Raw genomic sequence first — 14,675 nt, 5'->3', positions numbered from 1 at the left:
GTCCTGCCCTTTTCCTGAATTGTTAGTAGTGAATGATTGATCCCTGATGATAACCCTATCCCCTTCTCCCAGGCTTGATGCAGAATCAGGTTTTGTACTTGACCAAAGAGGTTTCTGAGCACACGTGTGCTGTCACTAAGGCCCTGTCTCCTCTGGAACATTAGACCCCTTTGTCTTCCCCATTTCCTGAACTCGTCCCCACTCCTTCCTTATTACCATACCTGACTACTTCATTGCATTCCTGACCAGCTTCAAGCAAAAGCTCCTCACAGAGTGCTGGAGCTCAAGATCGAGCAACTCCAGGCTCTGATCTCTGCTCCTCCGGCATTAAATTTAATTTCTCAGGTGTTTAGGGGCGTGCCTTCAGCTGCTTCGTGTCCAGTCTCTGAAATTCTACCCCTAAACTTTGCCTTTGAGTCTTTTACATTAGACCATAAGACATAGGAGCATAATTAAGCCATTCAGCTCATGGAGTTTGCTACACTATTCCATCATCGCTGTTCCCGAATCCCACTAAACCCCATATACCTGCCTTCTCAGAATATCCTTTGATGCCCTGACTGATCAGGAAACGATCAATTTCTGCCTTGGCCTCCACCGCAGTCTGTGGCAGAGCATTCCACAGATTTACTACTCACTGGCTAAAAAATTTCCTCTTTACCTCTGTTCTGAAAGGTCACCCCTCAATTGTGAGGTTGTGCCCTCTAGTTTTGGATACCCCCACCATAAGAAACATTCTTTCCACATCCACCCTATCTAGTCCTTTCAAGATTTGGTAGGTTTCAATGAGATCCCCCATGCATTCTTCTAAATTCCAGTGAGTACAGGCCCAAAGCTGCCAAAATGCTCCTCGTATGTTAACCATATAACAATTACAGCATGGAAACAGGCCATCTCGGCCCTTCTAGACCATGCTGAACGCTTATTCTCACCTAATCCCACTGACCTGCACCTCAGCCCATCACCCTCCATTCCTTTCCTGTCCATATACCTATCCAATTTTGTTTTAAATGAAAATACCGAACCTGCCTCTACCACTTCTACTGGAAGCTCATTCTCTACCACTCTCTGAGTAAAGAAATTCCCCCTCATGTTACCCTTAAACTTTTACCTCCTAAGTCTCAACTCATGTCCTCTTGTTTGAATCTCCCCTACTCTCAATGGAAAAAGCCTATCCATGTCAACTCTATCTATCCCCCTCATAATTTTAAATACCTCTATCAAGTCCCCCCTCTACCTTCTACGCTCCAAAGAATAAAGACCTAACTTGTTCAACCTTCCCTTGTAACTTAGGTGCTGAAACCCAGGTAACATTCTAGTAAATCTTCTCTGTACTCTCTCTATTTTGTTGACATCTTTCCTGTAATTCAGTGACCAGAACTGTACACAATACTCCAAATGCAGCCTTACCAATGTCTTGTACAATTTTAACATTACATCCCAACTCCTATACTCAATGCTCTGATTTATAAAGGACAACATACCAAAAGCTTTCTTCACCACCCTATGCATGAGATTCCACCTTCAGGGAACTATGCACCATTATTCCTAGATCACTCTGTTCTACTGCATTCTTCAATGCCCTACTATTTACCATGTATGTCCTATTTGGATTATTCCTACCAAAATGTAGCACCTCACACTTAACAGCATTAAACTCCATCTGCCATCGTTTAGCCCACTCTTCTAACTGGCCTAAATCTCTCTGCAAACTTTGAAAACCTACTTCATTATCCACTACCTTAGTATCATCTGCATACTTACTATTCCAATTTACCACCCCATCATCCAGATCATTAATGTATATGACAAACAACATTGGACCATGTACAGATCCCTGAGGCACACCATTAGTCACCGGCCTCCAACCTGACAAACAGTTATCCACCACTACTCTCTGGCATCTCCCATCCAGCCACTGTTGAATCCATTTTACTACTTCAGTATTAACACCTAACGATTGAACCTTCCTAACTATAACTAACCTTCCGTGTGGAACCTTGTCAAAGGCCTTACTGAAGTCCATATAGACAACATCCACGGCTTTACCCTCATCAACTTAATAGTAACCTCTTCAAAAAATTGAATAAGATTTGTCAAACATGACCGTCTACGCACAAATCCATGTTCACTGTTCCTAATCAGACCCTGTCTATCCAGGTAATTATATAGACCATCTCTAAGAATACTTTCTATTAATTTACCCACCACTGACATCAAACTGACAGGCCTATAATTGCTAGGTTTACTCTTAGAACCCTTTTTAATCAATGGAACCACATGAGCAATATGCCAATCCTCTGGCACCATCCCGTTTCTAATGACATTTGAAATATTTCTGTCAGAGCCCCTGCTATTTCTACACTAACCTCCCACAAGGTCCTGGGGAATATCCTGTCAGGACCCGGAGATTTATCCATTTTTATATTCCTTAAAAGCGCCAGCACTTCTTCCCCTTTAATCATCATAGTTTCCATAACTTCCCTACTTGTTTCCCTTACCTTACACAATTCAATATCCTTCTCCTTAGTGAATACCGAAGAAAAGAAGTTGTTCAAAATCTCTCCCATCTCTTTCGGCTCCACACATAGCTGCCCACTCTGATTCTCTAAGGGACCAATTTCATCCCTCACTATTGTTTTGCTATTAATATAACTGTAGAAACCCTTTGGATTTATTTTCACCTTACTTGCAAAGCAACCTTGTATCTTTAGCTTTTCTAATTTCTTTATTAAAATTCTTCTTACATTCTTTATATTCCTCGAGCACCTCATTTACTCCATGCTGTCTATATTTATTGTAGATATCTCTCTTTTTCCTAACCAAGTTTCCAATATCCCTTGAAAACCATGGCTCTCTCAAACTTTTAACCTTTCCTTTGAACCTAACAGGAACATGAAGATTCTGTACCCTCAAAATTTCACCTTTAAATGACCTCCATTTCTCTATTACATCCTTCCCATAAAACAAATTGTCCCAATCCACTCCTTCTAAATCCTCAAAGTTAACCTTTCTCCAATCAAAACTCTCATCCCTGAGTCCAGTCCTATCCTTCTCCATAATTATATTGAAACTAATGGCATTGTGATCACTGGACCCGAAGTGCTCCCCAACACATACCTCCGTCACCTGATCTATTTCATTCCCTAACAGAAGATCCAACACTGCCCCTTCTCTAGTCGGTACCTCTGTGTATTGCTGCAAACAACTATCCTGCACACATTTTACAAACTTCAAACCATCCATCCCTTTTACAGTATGGGCTTCCCAGTCTATGTGTGGTTAAATTAAAATCTCCCACAATCACAACCTTGCGCTTACTACAAATATCTACCATCTTCTTGCAAATTTGCTCCTTCAATTCTTGCTCCCCATTAGGTGGTCTATAATACACCCCTATAAGTGTTACTACACCTTCCCCATTCCTCAATTCCACCCAAAATGCCTCCCTAGACGAGCCTTCTAATCCTGCCAGAGCACAGCTGTAATAGATAGATAGATAGATACTTTATTCATCCCCATGGGGAAATTCAACTTTTTTTTTCCAATGTCCCATACACTTGTTGTAGCAAAACTAATTACATACAATACTTAACTCAGTAAAAAATATGATATGCATCTAAATCACTATCTCAAAAAGCATTAATAATAGCTTTTAAAAAGTTCTTAAGTCCTGGCGGTAGAATTGTAAAGCCTAATGGCATTGGGGAGTATTGACCTCTTCATCCTGTCTGAGGAGCATTGCATCGATAGTAACCTGTCACTGAAACTGCTTCTCTGTCTCTGGATGGTGCTATGTAGAGGATGTTCAGAGTTATCCATAATTGACCGTAGCCTACTCAGCGCCCTTCGCTCAGCTACCGATGTTAAACTCTCCAGTACTTTGCCCACGACAGAGCCCGCCTTCCTTACCAGCTTATTAAGACGTGAGGCGTCCCTCTTCTCTGACAAGCAATGCAACACCTCCCCTTCTTGTCCCTCCGATTCTATCACACTTGAAGCAACAAAATCTAGGAATATTTAGTTGCCAATCACACCTCTCCTGCAACCATGTTTCACTAATAGCTACAACATCATATTTCCAGGTATCAATCCATGCTCTAAGCTCATCCACCTTTCTTACAATTCTCCTAGCATTAAAATAAATGCATTTAAGAAATTCTCCGCCTCTTCCTCTCTGTTTATTTCTAACAGTACAAAGGACTTTACTATCTTCTTTTTCTTCCTTCTCCCATACATCTGTTCCTACACTCTGGTTCCCCTCCCCCCTCGTATCTAGTTTAAATCCACAGGATCCTCTCTAGCAAACCTACCTGCAAGAATATTTGTCCCCCTCCAGTTCAGATGTAAACCGTCCCATCAGAACAGGTCCCACCTTCTCTGGAAAACTGCCCAATTATCTATAAACCTGAAGCCCTCCCTCTTGCACCATGCTTTCAGCCATGTGTTGATCTGCACTATCTTGTAGCACTGGTAGCAATCCTGAGATTGCTATCCTGGAGGTCCTGGCCTTTAACTTGGCACCGAGCTCCCTAAACTCACCTTTCAGGACCTCCTCACTCTTCCTACCCATGTCATTGGTCGCTACATGGACCACAACATCTGGCTGCTCACCCTCCCTCTTGAGAATACTGAGAAATCGATCCGAGATATTACGGACCCTGGCACCAGGGAGACAACAGACCATCCGGGATTCTCAATCTCTTCCACAGAACCTCTTATCCCTCTTAACCCCCTAACTATCGAATCCCCTATCACTACTGCTGTCCTCTTTTCCCTCCTTCCCTTCTGAGCTGAGGGTCCAGAGATGCAACCACTGCAACTTGTCCCTGGTAGGTCGTCCCCACCAACAGTATCCAAAACGGTATACTTATTGTTAATGGGAACGGCCGCAGAGGTGCTCTGCTCTTCCTGTCTATTCCCACTTCCCTCTCCTGACAGTCACCCAACTACCTGTCTCCTGACTCCTAGGGATGACTATCTCCCTGAAACTCCTGTCTATTTCTGCCTCTGCCTCCCGAATGTTCCGAAGTTCATCCAGCTCCAGTTCCCTAACATGGTTAACCCCTTCATTCCCAGAATCATCCTCATGAACCTCCTCTGGACTCTGTCCTTTCTGAGATATGGCCCAAATCTGTTGACAGTACTCCCAAGTGCAGTCTTATAAAGCCTCAGCATTATCTCCTTGTTTTTGTATTCTTTCACCCTTGAAAGGAATGCCAACATTGCATTTGCCGTCTTTACCACAGACTCAACTCCCTTTGCACCTCTGATGTTTGAACCTTCTCAACATTTAGGTAAAATGTTCCTTTTACAAAATGCATTATCATACATTTCCCAACACCATAATCCATCTACCACTTTTTTGCCCATTCTTCCAAGTTCTGCTGCAATCACATTGCTTGCTCAGCACTACCTATCCCTCCACCTATCTTTGTATTCACCCACAAAGCCATCAATTGCATTATTCAAATTATTGACAAACAATATAAAAAGCAGTGGTCCCAATACTGACCCCCAAGGAACACCACTAGTCACTGGCAGCCAACCAGAAAAGGCCACTTTGATTTCTACTTGCTGACTCCTGCCGGTCAGCCATTCCTCCATCCATGCCAGAATCTTTCCTGTAACGCCATTGGATTTTATCTTGAGCAGCCTTGTGAGGCAGCTTATCAGATGCCTTCTGAAAATCCAAGTAAATGACATCAACTGCCTCTCCTTTGTCCACCCTGCTTGTTACTTTCTCAAAGAACACTTAATAGATTTGTCAGGCAAGATTTCCTTTCACAGAAACCATGCAGACTTTGACTTAGTTTATCATTAATTTCTAAGTGTCCTGAAACCTCATCCTTAATAAAAGACACCAACACTTTCCCAACCACTGAGGTTAGACTAAGTGGCCTGTAATTCCCTTTCTTTTGCCTTCCTCCCTTCTTAAAAAGTGGAATGACATTTGCAATCTTCCAGTCCTCCGGGACCATGCCAGAATTGAGTGTTTCTTAAAAGATCTTGACCAATGCTTCAGTTATCTCTTTAGCAACCTCTCTTGGACTACAACCCAGAGTCCTATCTGGTCCTGTGGACTACAGGAGTAATAGAGACAGGTGGGGGGAGGGAAGGATTGTTGGTCACTGCCACTTTTGCTTGGGAGGGGGGAGCTAGGGGGTACTTTGGAGTTCCAACATTTAACTGTCATTCATTCTTTGGAGCACTCCTCTGTTTTCGTGGATAGTTGTGAAGGAAAAGCATTTCAGGATGTATATTATATACATTTTTCTGACATTAAATTGAACCGTTGAACTTATTTACCTTAAGACCTTTCAGTTTGCCTCGCACTTTTTACTTTGTAACGGCACTCACTCCTGCTCTCTGACACTCACGGACCTCTGGCACACTGCTAGTGTCTTCCACAGTGAAGACAGATGCAAAGTACCCATTAAGTTCATCTGCCATTTCTTTGTTCCCCCATTACTACCTCACCAGCATCATTTTCCAGTGGTCTAATATCAACTCTCAGCTTGCTTTTAGCCTTTGTATAACTGAAAAAAGCCTTTAATATCCTGCTTTATATTATTGGCTAGTTTGCCTTCAAATTTAAAAACACAAACACGAGGAAATCTGCAGATGCTGGAACTTCAAGCAACACACACAAAATGCTGGTGAAATGCAGCAGGCCAGGCAGCATCTATAGCAAGAAGTACAGTCCATGTTTCGGGTCGAGACCCTTCGTCAGGACTAATGGAAAAAAGAGATAGTAAGAGATTTGAGAGGGGGAGAGGAGATCTGAAATGATAGGGGGAGGGATGAAGCTAAGAGCTGGGAAGTTGATTGGCAACAGGAATACAAGGCTAGAGAAGGGGGAGTATCATAGGATGGAAGGCCTTGGAAGAAAGAAAGGGGGAAGGGGAGCACCAGAGGAAGATGGAGAACAGGCAAAGAGTTATTGTAAGAGGGAAAGAGGAAACAAAAGAAAATAAATAAATAAATATATATATAAATGGGAATGGGGTAAGAAGGGGAGGAGGAGCATTAACGGAAGTTGGAGAAATCAGTGTTCATGCCATCAGGTTGGAGGTAACCCAGATGGAATACAAGGTGGTGTTCCTCCAACCTGAGTGTGGCTTCATGTGGACAGTTGAGGAGGCCATGGATTGACATATCGGAATGAGAATGGGACGTGGAATTAAAATGTGTGGCCACTGGGAGATCCTGTTTCCTCTGGCGGACAGAGCGTAGGTGTTCAGCAAAATAGTTTCCCAGTCTGCTCTGGGGATCTCCCATCCAATGCCAACAACCTCATAGTTCCCACACCCTGCACTTCCCGTTTTTACCTCCTACCCAAGATCCACAAACCTGCCTGTCCAGGTAGACCCATTGTCTCAGCTTGCTCCTGCCCCACCGAACTCATTTCTGCATACCTCAACACTCTTTTATTCCCCCTTGTTCAATCCCTTCCCACCTATGTTCATGACACTTCTCGTGCTCTTTTCAAGTTCCTTGGTCCCCATCGTCTTATTTTTTTCCATGGATGTCCAGTCCCTATATACTTCCATCCCCCACCGGTAAGGTCTCAAAGCTGTCCATTTCTTTTTGGATTCCAGACCCAACCAGTTCACTCTTACCACCACTCTCCTCCGTCTAGCGGAATTGGTTATTTCTCTTAATAATTTTTCTTTCGGCTCCTTCCACTTCCTTCAAACTAAAGGTGTAGCCATGGGCACCCGTATGGTCCCAGGTATGCCTGCCTTTTTGTTGGCTATGTGGAACAGTCCATGTTCCAAGCCTATATGAGTATCCGTGTCCCACTTTCCCTTCACTACATCAACGACTGCATTGGTGCTGCTGCTTCCTGCATGCATGCTGAGCTCGTTGACTTCATCAACAATGCCTCCAACTTCCACCCTGCCCTCAAATTTGCCTGGTCCATTTCTGACACCTCCCTTCCCTTCCTTGATCTCTCTGTCTCTATCTCTGGAGACAGCTTATCTACTGATGTCTACTATAAGCCCATGGACTCTCACAGCTACCTGGACTATTCCTCTTCCCAGCCAGACTTTTAAAAATGCCATCCCCTTCTCCCAATTCCTCCATCTCCACTGCATCTGCTCTCAGAATGAGGCTTTTCATTCCAGGATGAAGAAAATGTCTTCCTTTTAAAAAGGGGCTTCCCTTCCTCCACCATCAACTCTGCCCTCAAACGCATCTCTCCCATTTTATGCACATTTGCTCTCACCCCATCCTCCCGCCACCCCACTCATGATAGGGTTCCTCTTGTCCTCACCTACCACCCCACTGGCCTCCAGGTCCAACATATAATTCTCCATAACTTCTGCCATCTCCAACAAGATCCCACCACGAAGCACATCTTTCCCTCCCCACTTTCTGCAGGGATCGCTCCCTATGCGACTCCCTTGTCATTCATTCCCCCCCCCCCCCCCCAATCCTTTCCCACTGATCTCTCTCCTGGCACTTATCCTTGTAAGCAGAACAAGTGCTACACCTGCCCTTACACTTCTTCCCTCACTACCATTCAAGGCCCCAGGCAGAACTTCCAGGTGAGGTGATACTTCACCTGTGAATCTGCTGGTGTGATATACTACGTTCGGTGCTCCCGGTGTGGCCTTCTATATATTGGTGAGACCCGACGCAGACTGGGAGACTGTTTTGCTGAACACCTATGCTCTGTCCGCCAGAGGAAGCAGGATCTCCCAGTGGCCACACATTTTAATTTCACATCCCATTCCCATTCCAGTATGTCAATCCATAGCCTCCTCTACTGTCGAGATGGAGCCACACTCAGGTTGGAGGAACAACACTTAGTATTCTGTCTGGGTAACCTCCAACCTGATGGCATGAACATTGATTTCTCTAACTTCTGTTAATGCCCCTCCTCCCCTTCTTAACTCATCCCTACTTTTTTTTCTTTTGATTTCATATTTCATCTTTTCCCTTAGAGCTTTTTTAGTTGCCTTTTGGATGTTAAAAGTTTCCGAAACATTATTGAATTGACTTTATTTCTTACATCCTTCACATACATGAGGAGTAAAAATCTTTACGTTATGTCTGTCTGAATGTGCTATGCGCTTTTTATAATAATTTGGAATAAATAGTATGTACAGTAAGATTTACAACAGGACAGTCAATGTAACATAGAAATACAATTGTGTCAGCGTGAATCAATCTGGCACGGTCGAAGAAGCTGTCCCAGAGCCTGTTGGTCCTGGTTTGAACGCTGTGGTACCATTTCCCGGATGGTAGTAGCTGGAACAGTTTGTGGTTGGGGTGACTTGAGTCCCCAATGATCCTTGAGGATATTTACAATGACAAATGTGTAAAAAAAAATATGGCCCGAATAATGGGAAGTTCACATCTACTGATGCGCTGGGCTGTCCACACCACTCTCTGCAGAGTCCTGCAATTGAGGGAAGTACAGTTCCCATACCAGGCAGTGATATGGCCAGTTAAGATGCTCTCAATTTTGCCCCTGTAGGAAGTCCTTAGGACTTGGGGACTCACGTCGAACTTCTTCAACCATATGTTGTACTTTTTTAATCACACAGGCGATAAGTACAGAGCACGTGAGATTCCCCATGATGTTTAAGAACTTGAAGCTGTTCACCCTCTCAACCCTGGATCCATTGATGTCAGTAGGGGTTAGCCTGTCTGTATTCCTCCTGTGGTCCACGACCAGCTTCTTTGTTCTTACAACATTGAGGAAGAGGTTGTCTTCTTGATACCACTGAATCAGGGTGATGACTTCTCTGTAGGCTGCCTCATTATTATTTGAGATAAGGCCAATCAATGTAGTATTTTCTGCAAATTTAATTAGCAGATTAATTGCTTTAATTGGCGGGGATATGCCCTTTCCTTGGCTTTTCTGCAGTCCGTAACTTCCCTTGTCAGCCACAGTTACCTACCCCTGCCATTTCGAAACAACTTCTTCTGTGGGACATATCTATGCTGCGCCTTGTGAACTATTCCCAGAACCATAGAACATGGTTCTTTGGCCTTTGGCCCTTCTTGGCTGTGCTGAACCATTTTTCTGCCTAGTCTCACTAACCTGCACCTGGCCCATATCACTCCATACACCTCTCATCGTGTACCTGTCCAAGTTTTTCCTTAAATGTTAAAAGTGAGCCCGCATTTACCACTTCATCTGGCAGCTCATTCCACACTCCCACCACTCTCTGTGTGAAGAAGCCCCCCCCCCCCCAATGTTCCCTTTAAACTTTTCCCCCTTCACCCTTAACCCATGTCCTCTGGGTTTTTGCTCCCCTAGCCTTAGTGGAAAAAGCCTGCTTGCATTCACTCTATCTATACTCATCATAATTTTATATATCTCTATCAAATCTCCCCTCATTCTCCTACACTCCAGGGAATAAAGTCCTAACCTATTCAATCTTTCCCCGTATCTCAGTTTCTCAAGTCCCGACAACATCCTTGTAAACCACCTCTGCACTCTTTCAACCTTATTAACATCCTTCCTGTAATTTGGTGACCAAAACTGCACACAATACTCCAAATTCGGCCTCACCAATGCCTTATACAACCTCACCATAACATTCCAACTCTTATACCCAATACTTTGATTTATATACCAAAAGCTCTCTTTACTACCCTATCTACCTGTGATGCCACTTTTAGGGAATTTTGTATCTGTATTCCCAGATCCCTCTGTTCGACTGCACACCTCAGTGTCCTTGTATGTTCTACCTTGGTTTTTCCTTCCAAAGTGCAATACCTCACACTTGTCTGTATTAAACTCCATCTGCCATTTTTCAGCCCGTTTTTCCAGCTGGTCCCAATCCCTATGCAAGCTTTGAAAACCTTCCTCACTGTCCACTACACCTCCAGTCTTTGTATCATCAGCAAATTTGCTGATCTAGTTTACCATATTATCATCCAGATCATTGATATAGATGACAAATAACAATGGACCCAGCACTGATCCCTGTGGTTCACCACTCATCACAGGCCTCCACTCAGAGAAGTAATCCTCCACTACCACTCTCTGACTTCTCCCATTGAGCCGATGTCTAATCCAATTTACTACCTCACCATGTATACCTAGCGACTGAATCTTCCTAACTAACTTTCCATGCGGGACCTTGTCAAAGGCCTTACTGAAGTCCATGTAGACAGCATCCACTGCCTTCCCTTCATCCACTTTCCTGGTAACCTCCTCGAAAAACTCTTAATAGATTTGTTCAACGTGACCTACCATGCACAAAGCCGTGTTGATTCTCCCTGATGAGTCCCTGTCTATCTAAATACTTTTAGATCCTATCTCTTAGTACTCCTTCCAGTAATTTACCTACTACCAACGTCAAACTTACTGGCCTATAATTTCCCGGATTACTTTTAGAGCCATCTGTGCCTCAGGATGTCTACAGTGCAAGGCAAGCTTTTCACTGTACATGCCACAAAAGTAATAAACCAATTCCAGCTTTGGGGAGGTTTACACTGATACCCCTTTGTGGTTGGGCAAGTGGACAGCTGTCATTTACTGCATCTCGTGTTATAACTATTAATGTGATAGAGGTTGTGGAGCATATTCGGGTATTGGAGAGAAGTATTGGATGAAAATGATTTGCAAATGCTCACCAATATTTGTTGTTTGTTTTCTTCAGATGAAACTGCCAAATTGGGCAACGATAGCATGAGCGATTTGCCTTCAGAGTCCCGTGCGAAATGAAGTGGGGCACTGTGTACAAAGTGAGCCTACCCTCCCCTCACTGTCCTTCCCACTGCACTTTCCTGTATTCCCCTCAGATCTTTGTGCCTCACACTGTGTTTACTTTGGCTGCTGACACGTTTACATGGTTTGTTTATTGTCCTTAAAGCTTTGCCTGGGTTATTGCCATCTCTGGAACTTGGTCAGAGTTCGCTCTGCTCACCAATGTCTGACTGTCTCTCATTTCCATGGTGTGAAGAGTTCCGTTCAGGGTGTGGTAGAGAAACCAGCATTTACTGTTTTACTCTCAAAATTCGTCATTCATTTCCCTAATGGATTCTGTTTTGCCAAATGTAGTTTGTTTGATCACCCTCGACCGTGGTCTCGTAGAACTCCGGGGTTAGAATTGAGCTGAGTACCACTGTATTGATGTAGTGAAGATATCGATGATTACCTTTGCATTGACCGTCAAGGATTAAGAACTGTGCCTTAGTGATGTTGAGGCTGTAAATGACATAATCTTAGAGCAGATTGTTTAATGAATTATTATCACTGGTTATGCTGTCAGTGTTAGATGCACATGGGAACTCTCTGGTCAGCAATGCGATCACATTCTAGCACACACTGTTTTGTTTCAAACCTTGAGGTAATTTGCAATTTTACATCAGGCTTCACTGGTGCTGCTTCACTCTGTAGGATCTGCTGCTCACTGACACACAAGTGAGATTTTGACAGACGGAATTTTCCTGACCAGTACCCAAACATCCAAATTATGATGCTAAACAAAATTAGATGCTTTAAATTCCTATTTAAATAATTTTGAACTATTTGACACTTGTCTTATGTTCCACTAAGTTTTTGAAGAAACACGGTGTGTGTGCAGGCTGTCACAGGCTAGTCAGTAATTCTCAGGAATATTGGACCAAACAAAACAGTTTGATCATTTCAAACAGGCTTTTCTTTTTTCAAAATAAAGCTTTAATGTGCAGCTATTCCTTTACCCTTGTGAATGATTCAGAATGTTTTGAGAGTACAGTAGGTTCTGGTTAATTGGGACACATCAGTACTGGTACATTTTGGCACAATTGAGCATCTGCCCTAATTGACTGATGTTTTATGGAAGCAGTTAAAAAGGTATAAAATGACAAATTACGTTTAACTGAGTAAAAAAATGTATTTAAATAAAATGCAGAAAAACATTATATCACTACCAATAATATTACAGTACAATAAAATTGTGTATTAGTTTCTAATTGTTATCGATGGTGGAATTTATCCAGTGTATGTTGTGTTCTTTTGATCAACTATAAATGAACAATCAGTGCAGTCACCTAGTGCAGATAATAGACCATCTTCAAACAGTGCTTTCAATGATTACATCCTCCTTACATCTTGCTGCTTATTTCTCGCCAGCTGTCAGTAACAAAAATCACTGCTTTTTTAACTCGTGCATGAAAATAATGATACTTAAAAACTCTTCATTCTGAGCAAGGTGTAGTGTCTAATGGACACACAAGTGCACATGACTGAAGCTGGTTAGAAATTGTTCAGCAGCAGTCTCCTGTCCCAATTAAACAGCATAGTATCCCAAATAAATTAAGGGAATGTCGGCTCTTTTCTTGATTAGTTTTTGTTCTTTAAGAGTTGTCCCGAATAGTGGCTGCCCTGGTTAACTGATGGCCCAATTATGTAATCCACTGTACTTCATGATACTCATGATCATATGAAATCTTGTTATTTACACATGTAACACATACCCAACAGGCTGGTATATGTCTAGGGGAAAAGGAGATCCAGCCACACACCACCCCCACCTCCCGTACACGCAGGTGCTGTGGGAATCAAGTTTATGCCTTGCGCACGCACACAGTATCAAATTCACACCAGATACCATTATGAAATACACTTTAAAGATTTTACTAAAACTAAAAGAGTACTAGGCAATACAATATATATATAAAAGAGAAGAAAAAGCAAAAGGCGCCAACTTATCAAAGTTCAGTCAGTTTAGTGCACATCGTTGGAGCTCAACCATCAAACCATTCGACCCCTCGTCACTTTCCTCCGACCTCCACGTCTTCGCGCCTGGGACCACCCCCGGTGGTCAACTGAGCAGTGCAGTGCACGTCCACCTTCCTCGGCGTCTCCTTCCCGCCTCTCCTCTAAAGACCGCGAAACCCCCCAAGCTCCCAGCCCCACAAGACAAAATAACATTCCCCATTGGTTAACAAATGAATACAATCCCCATATCAGCAAATCCAAAGCAAAACAACTGCGAGAAAAAAACACTTGTCAGACATAAAAGCATTCCTACTCTAGCAAACCAAAGAAGCCATTTTGATTACATACACAGTACATTCTCCCCCCACCAGCAAAGGTCATGCCCTCATGACATTACCAGAGTTCCCCAAGGCTTCTTGCAACACACAAAACCCAACCCAGGTGCAGAAAGCAGTGACATAACTACCCACAGCAGTAGAAATCACACTCTGTTCTCCTGGCACCACATATGTCAACCACTCCGGGGGGGGCGCCTACTCCTCTGAGATCTCCGTACCCCTTCTGCCGACCCTTCCGCCTCACTGGGCTCCCTCTTCACCTGCGAACCCTCTGCCTCGGACACCCCAGGTCTACCTGTCAGATCCTCACTCCCTCCCTCTCGGGGTTCCCCCCTCACCTGAGAACTCTCTGGCTCATGTTCGGATTCCACCCTCTCTCTGCCCAATGCTGGCTGCCTCTCCATCTGACCATCAACACCTTCTCTCCTCTCGCCCAACTCAGTAGGGGAAGGGCCAGGAGCCTCCTCTTCTGGTACTGAAACACCAGCAAATGGGAGCAGGGGCCACTCATCTGAGTCGTCATCTTCCGAATCCGTATCCATTCCCAGGTTAGGGACCCGTCTCGTCTCTTCAGCAGCAGGCTCTTCCCTCGCTCCGTGCCCTTGCAGAGTCCTTGTACTAGGCACAGCCTCCCACTCTGGCTCCTTATCCACCCGCACTGC

At 43.8% G+C, this 14,675-nt stretch overlaps 1 protein-coding gene across 3 annotated transcripts in view; it reads left to right on the top strand.

The window, feature by feature from the left end:
- Positions 1-14,675, top strand: part of washc4 (WASH complex subunit 4) — a 165,182-nt gene that overhangs the window by 132,675 nt on the left and 17,832 nt on the right. The window contains exon 33 of one of the 3 annotated variants that reach the window (XM_073065928.1): positions 11,631-11,715. The exons of 1 other annotated variant lie outside the window; for it this stretch is intronic. In XM_073065928.1, the coding sequence (XP_072922029.1) occupies positions 11,631-11,695 (65 nt within the window). In that variant the 3' untranslated portion in view covers positions 11,696-11,715. Of the gene's footprint in view, positions 1-11,630; positions 12,928-14,675 lie in introns of those variants that run through there. One more of the 3 variants, XM_073065926.1, reaches the window with a different exon arrangement.

Source organism: Hemitrygon akajei, chromosome 14 (genome assembly GCF_048418815.1).
Source record: "Hemitrygon akajei chromosome 14, sHemAka1.3, whole genome shotgun sequence".
NCBI lineage: Eukaryota > Metazoa > Chordata > Chondrichthyes > Myliobatiformes > Dasyatidae > Hemitrygon > Hemitrygon akajei.
Note: the sequence above shows the minus strand (reverse complement) of the source record. Positions and strands in the feature narration are given on the sequence as shown.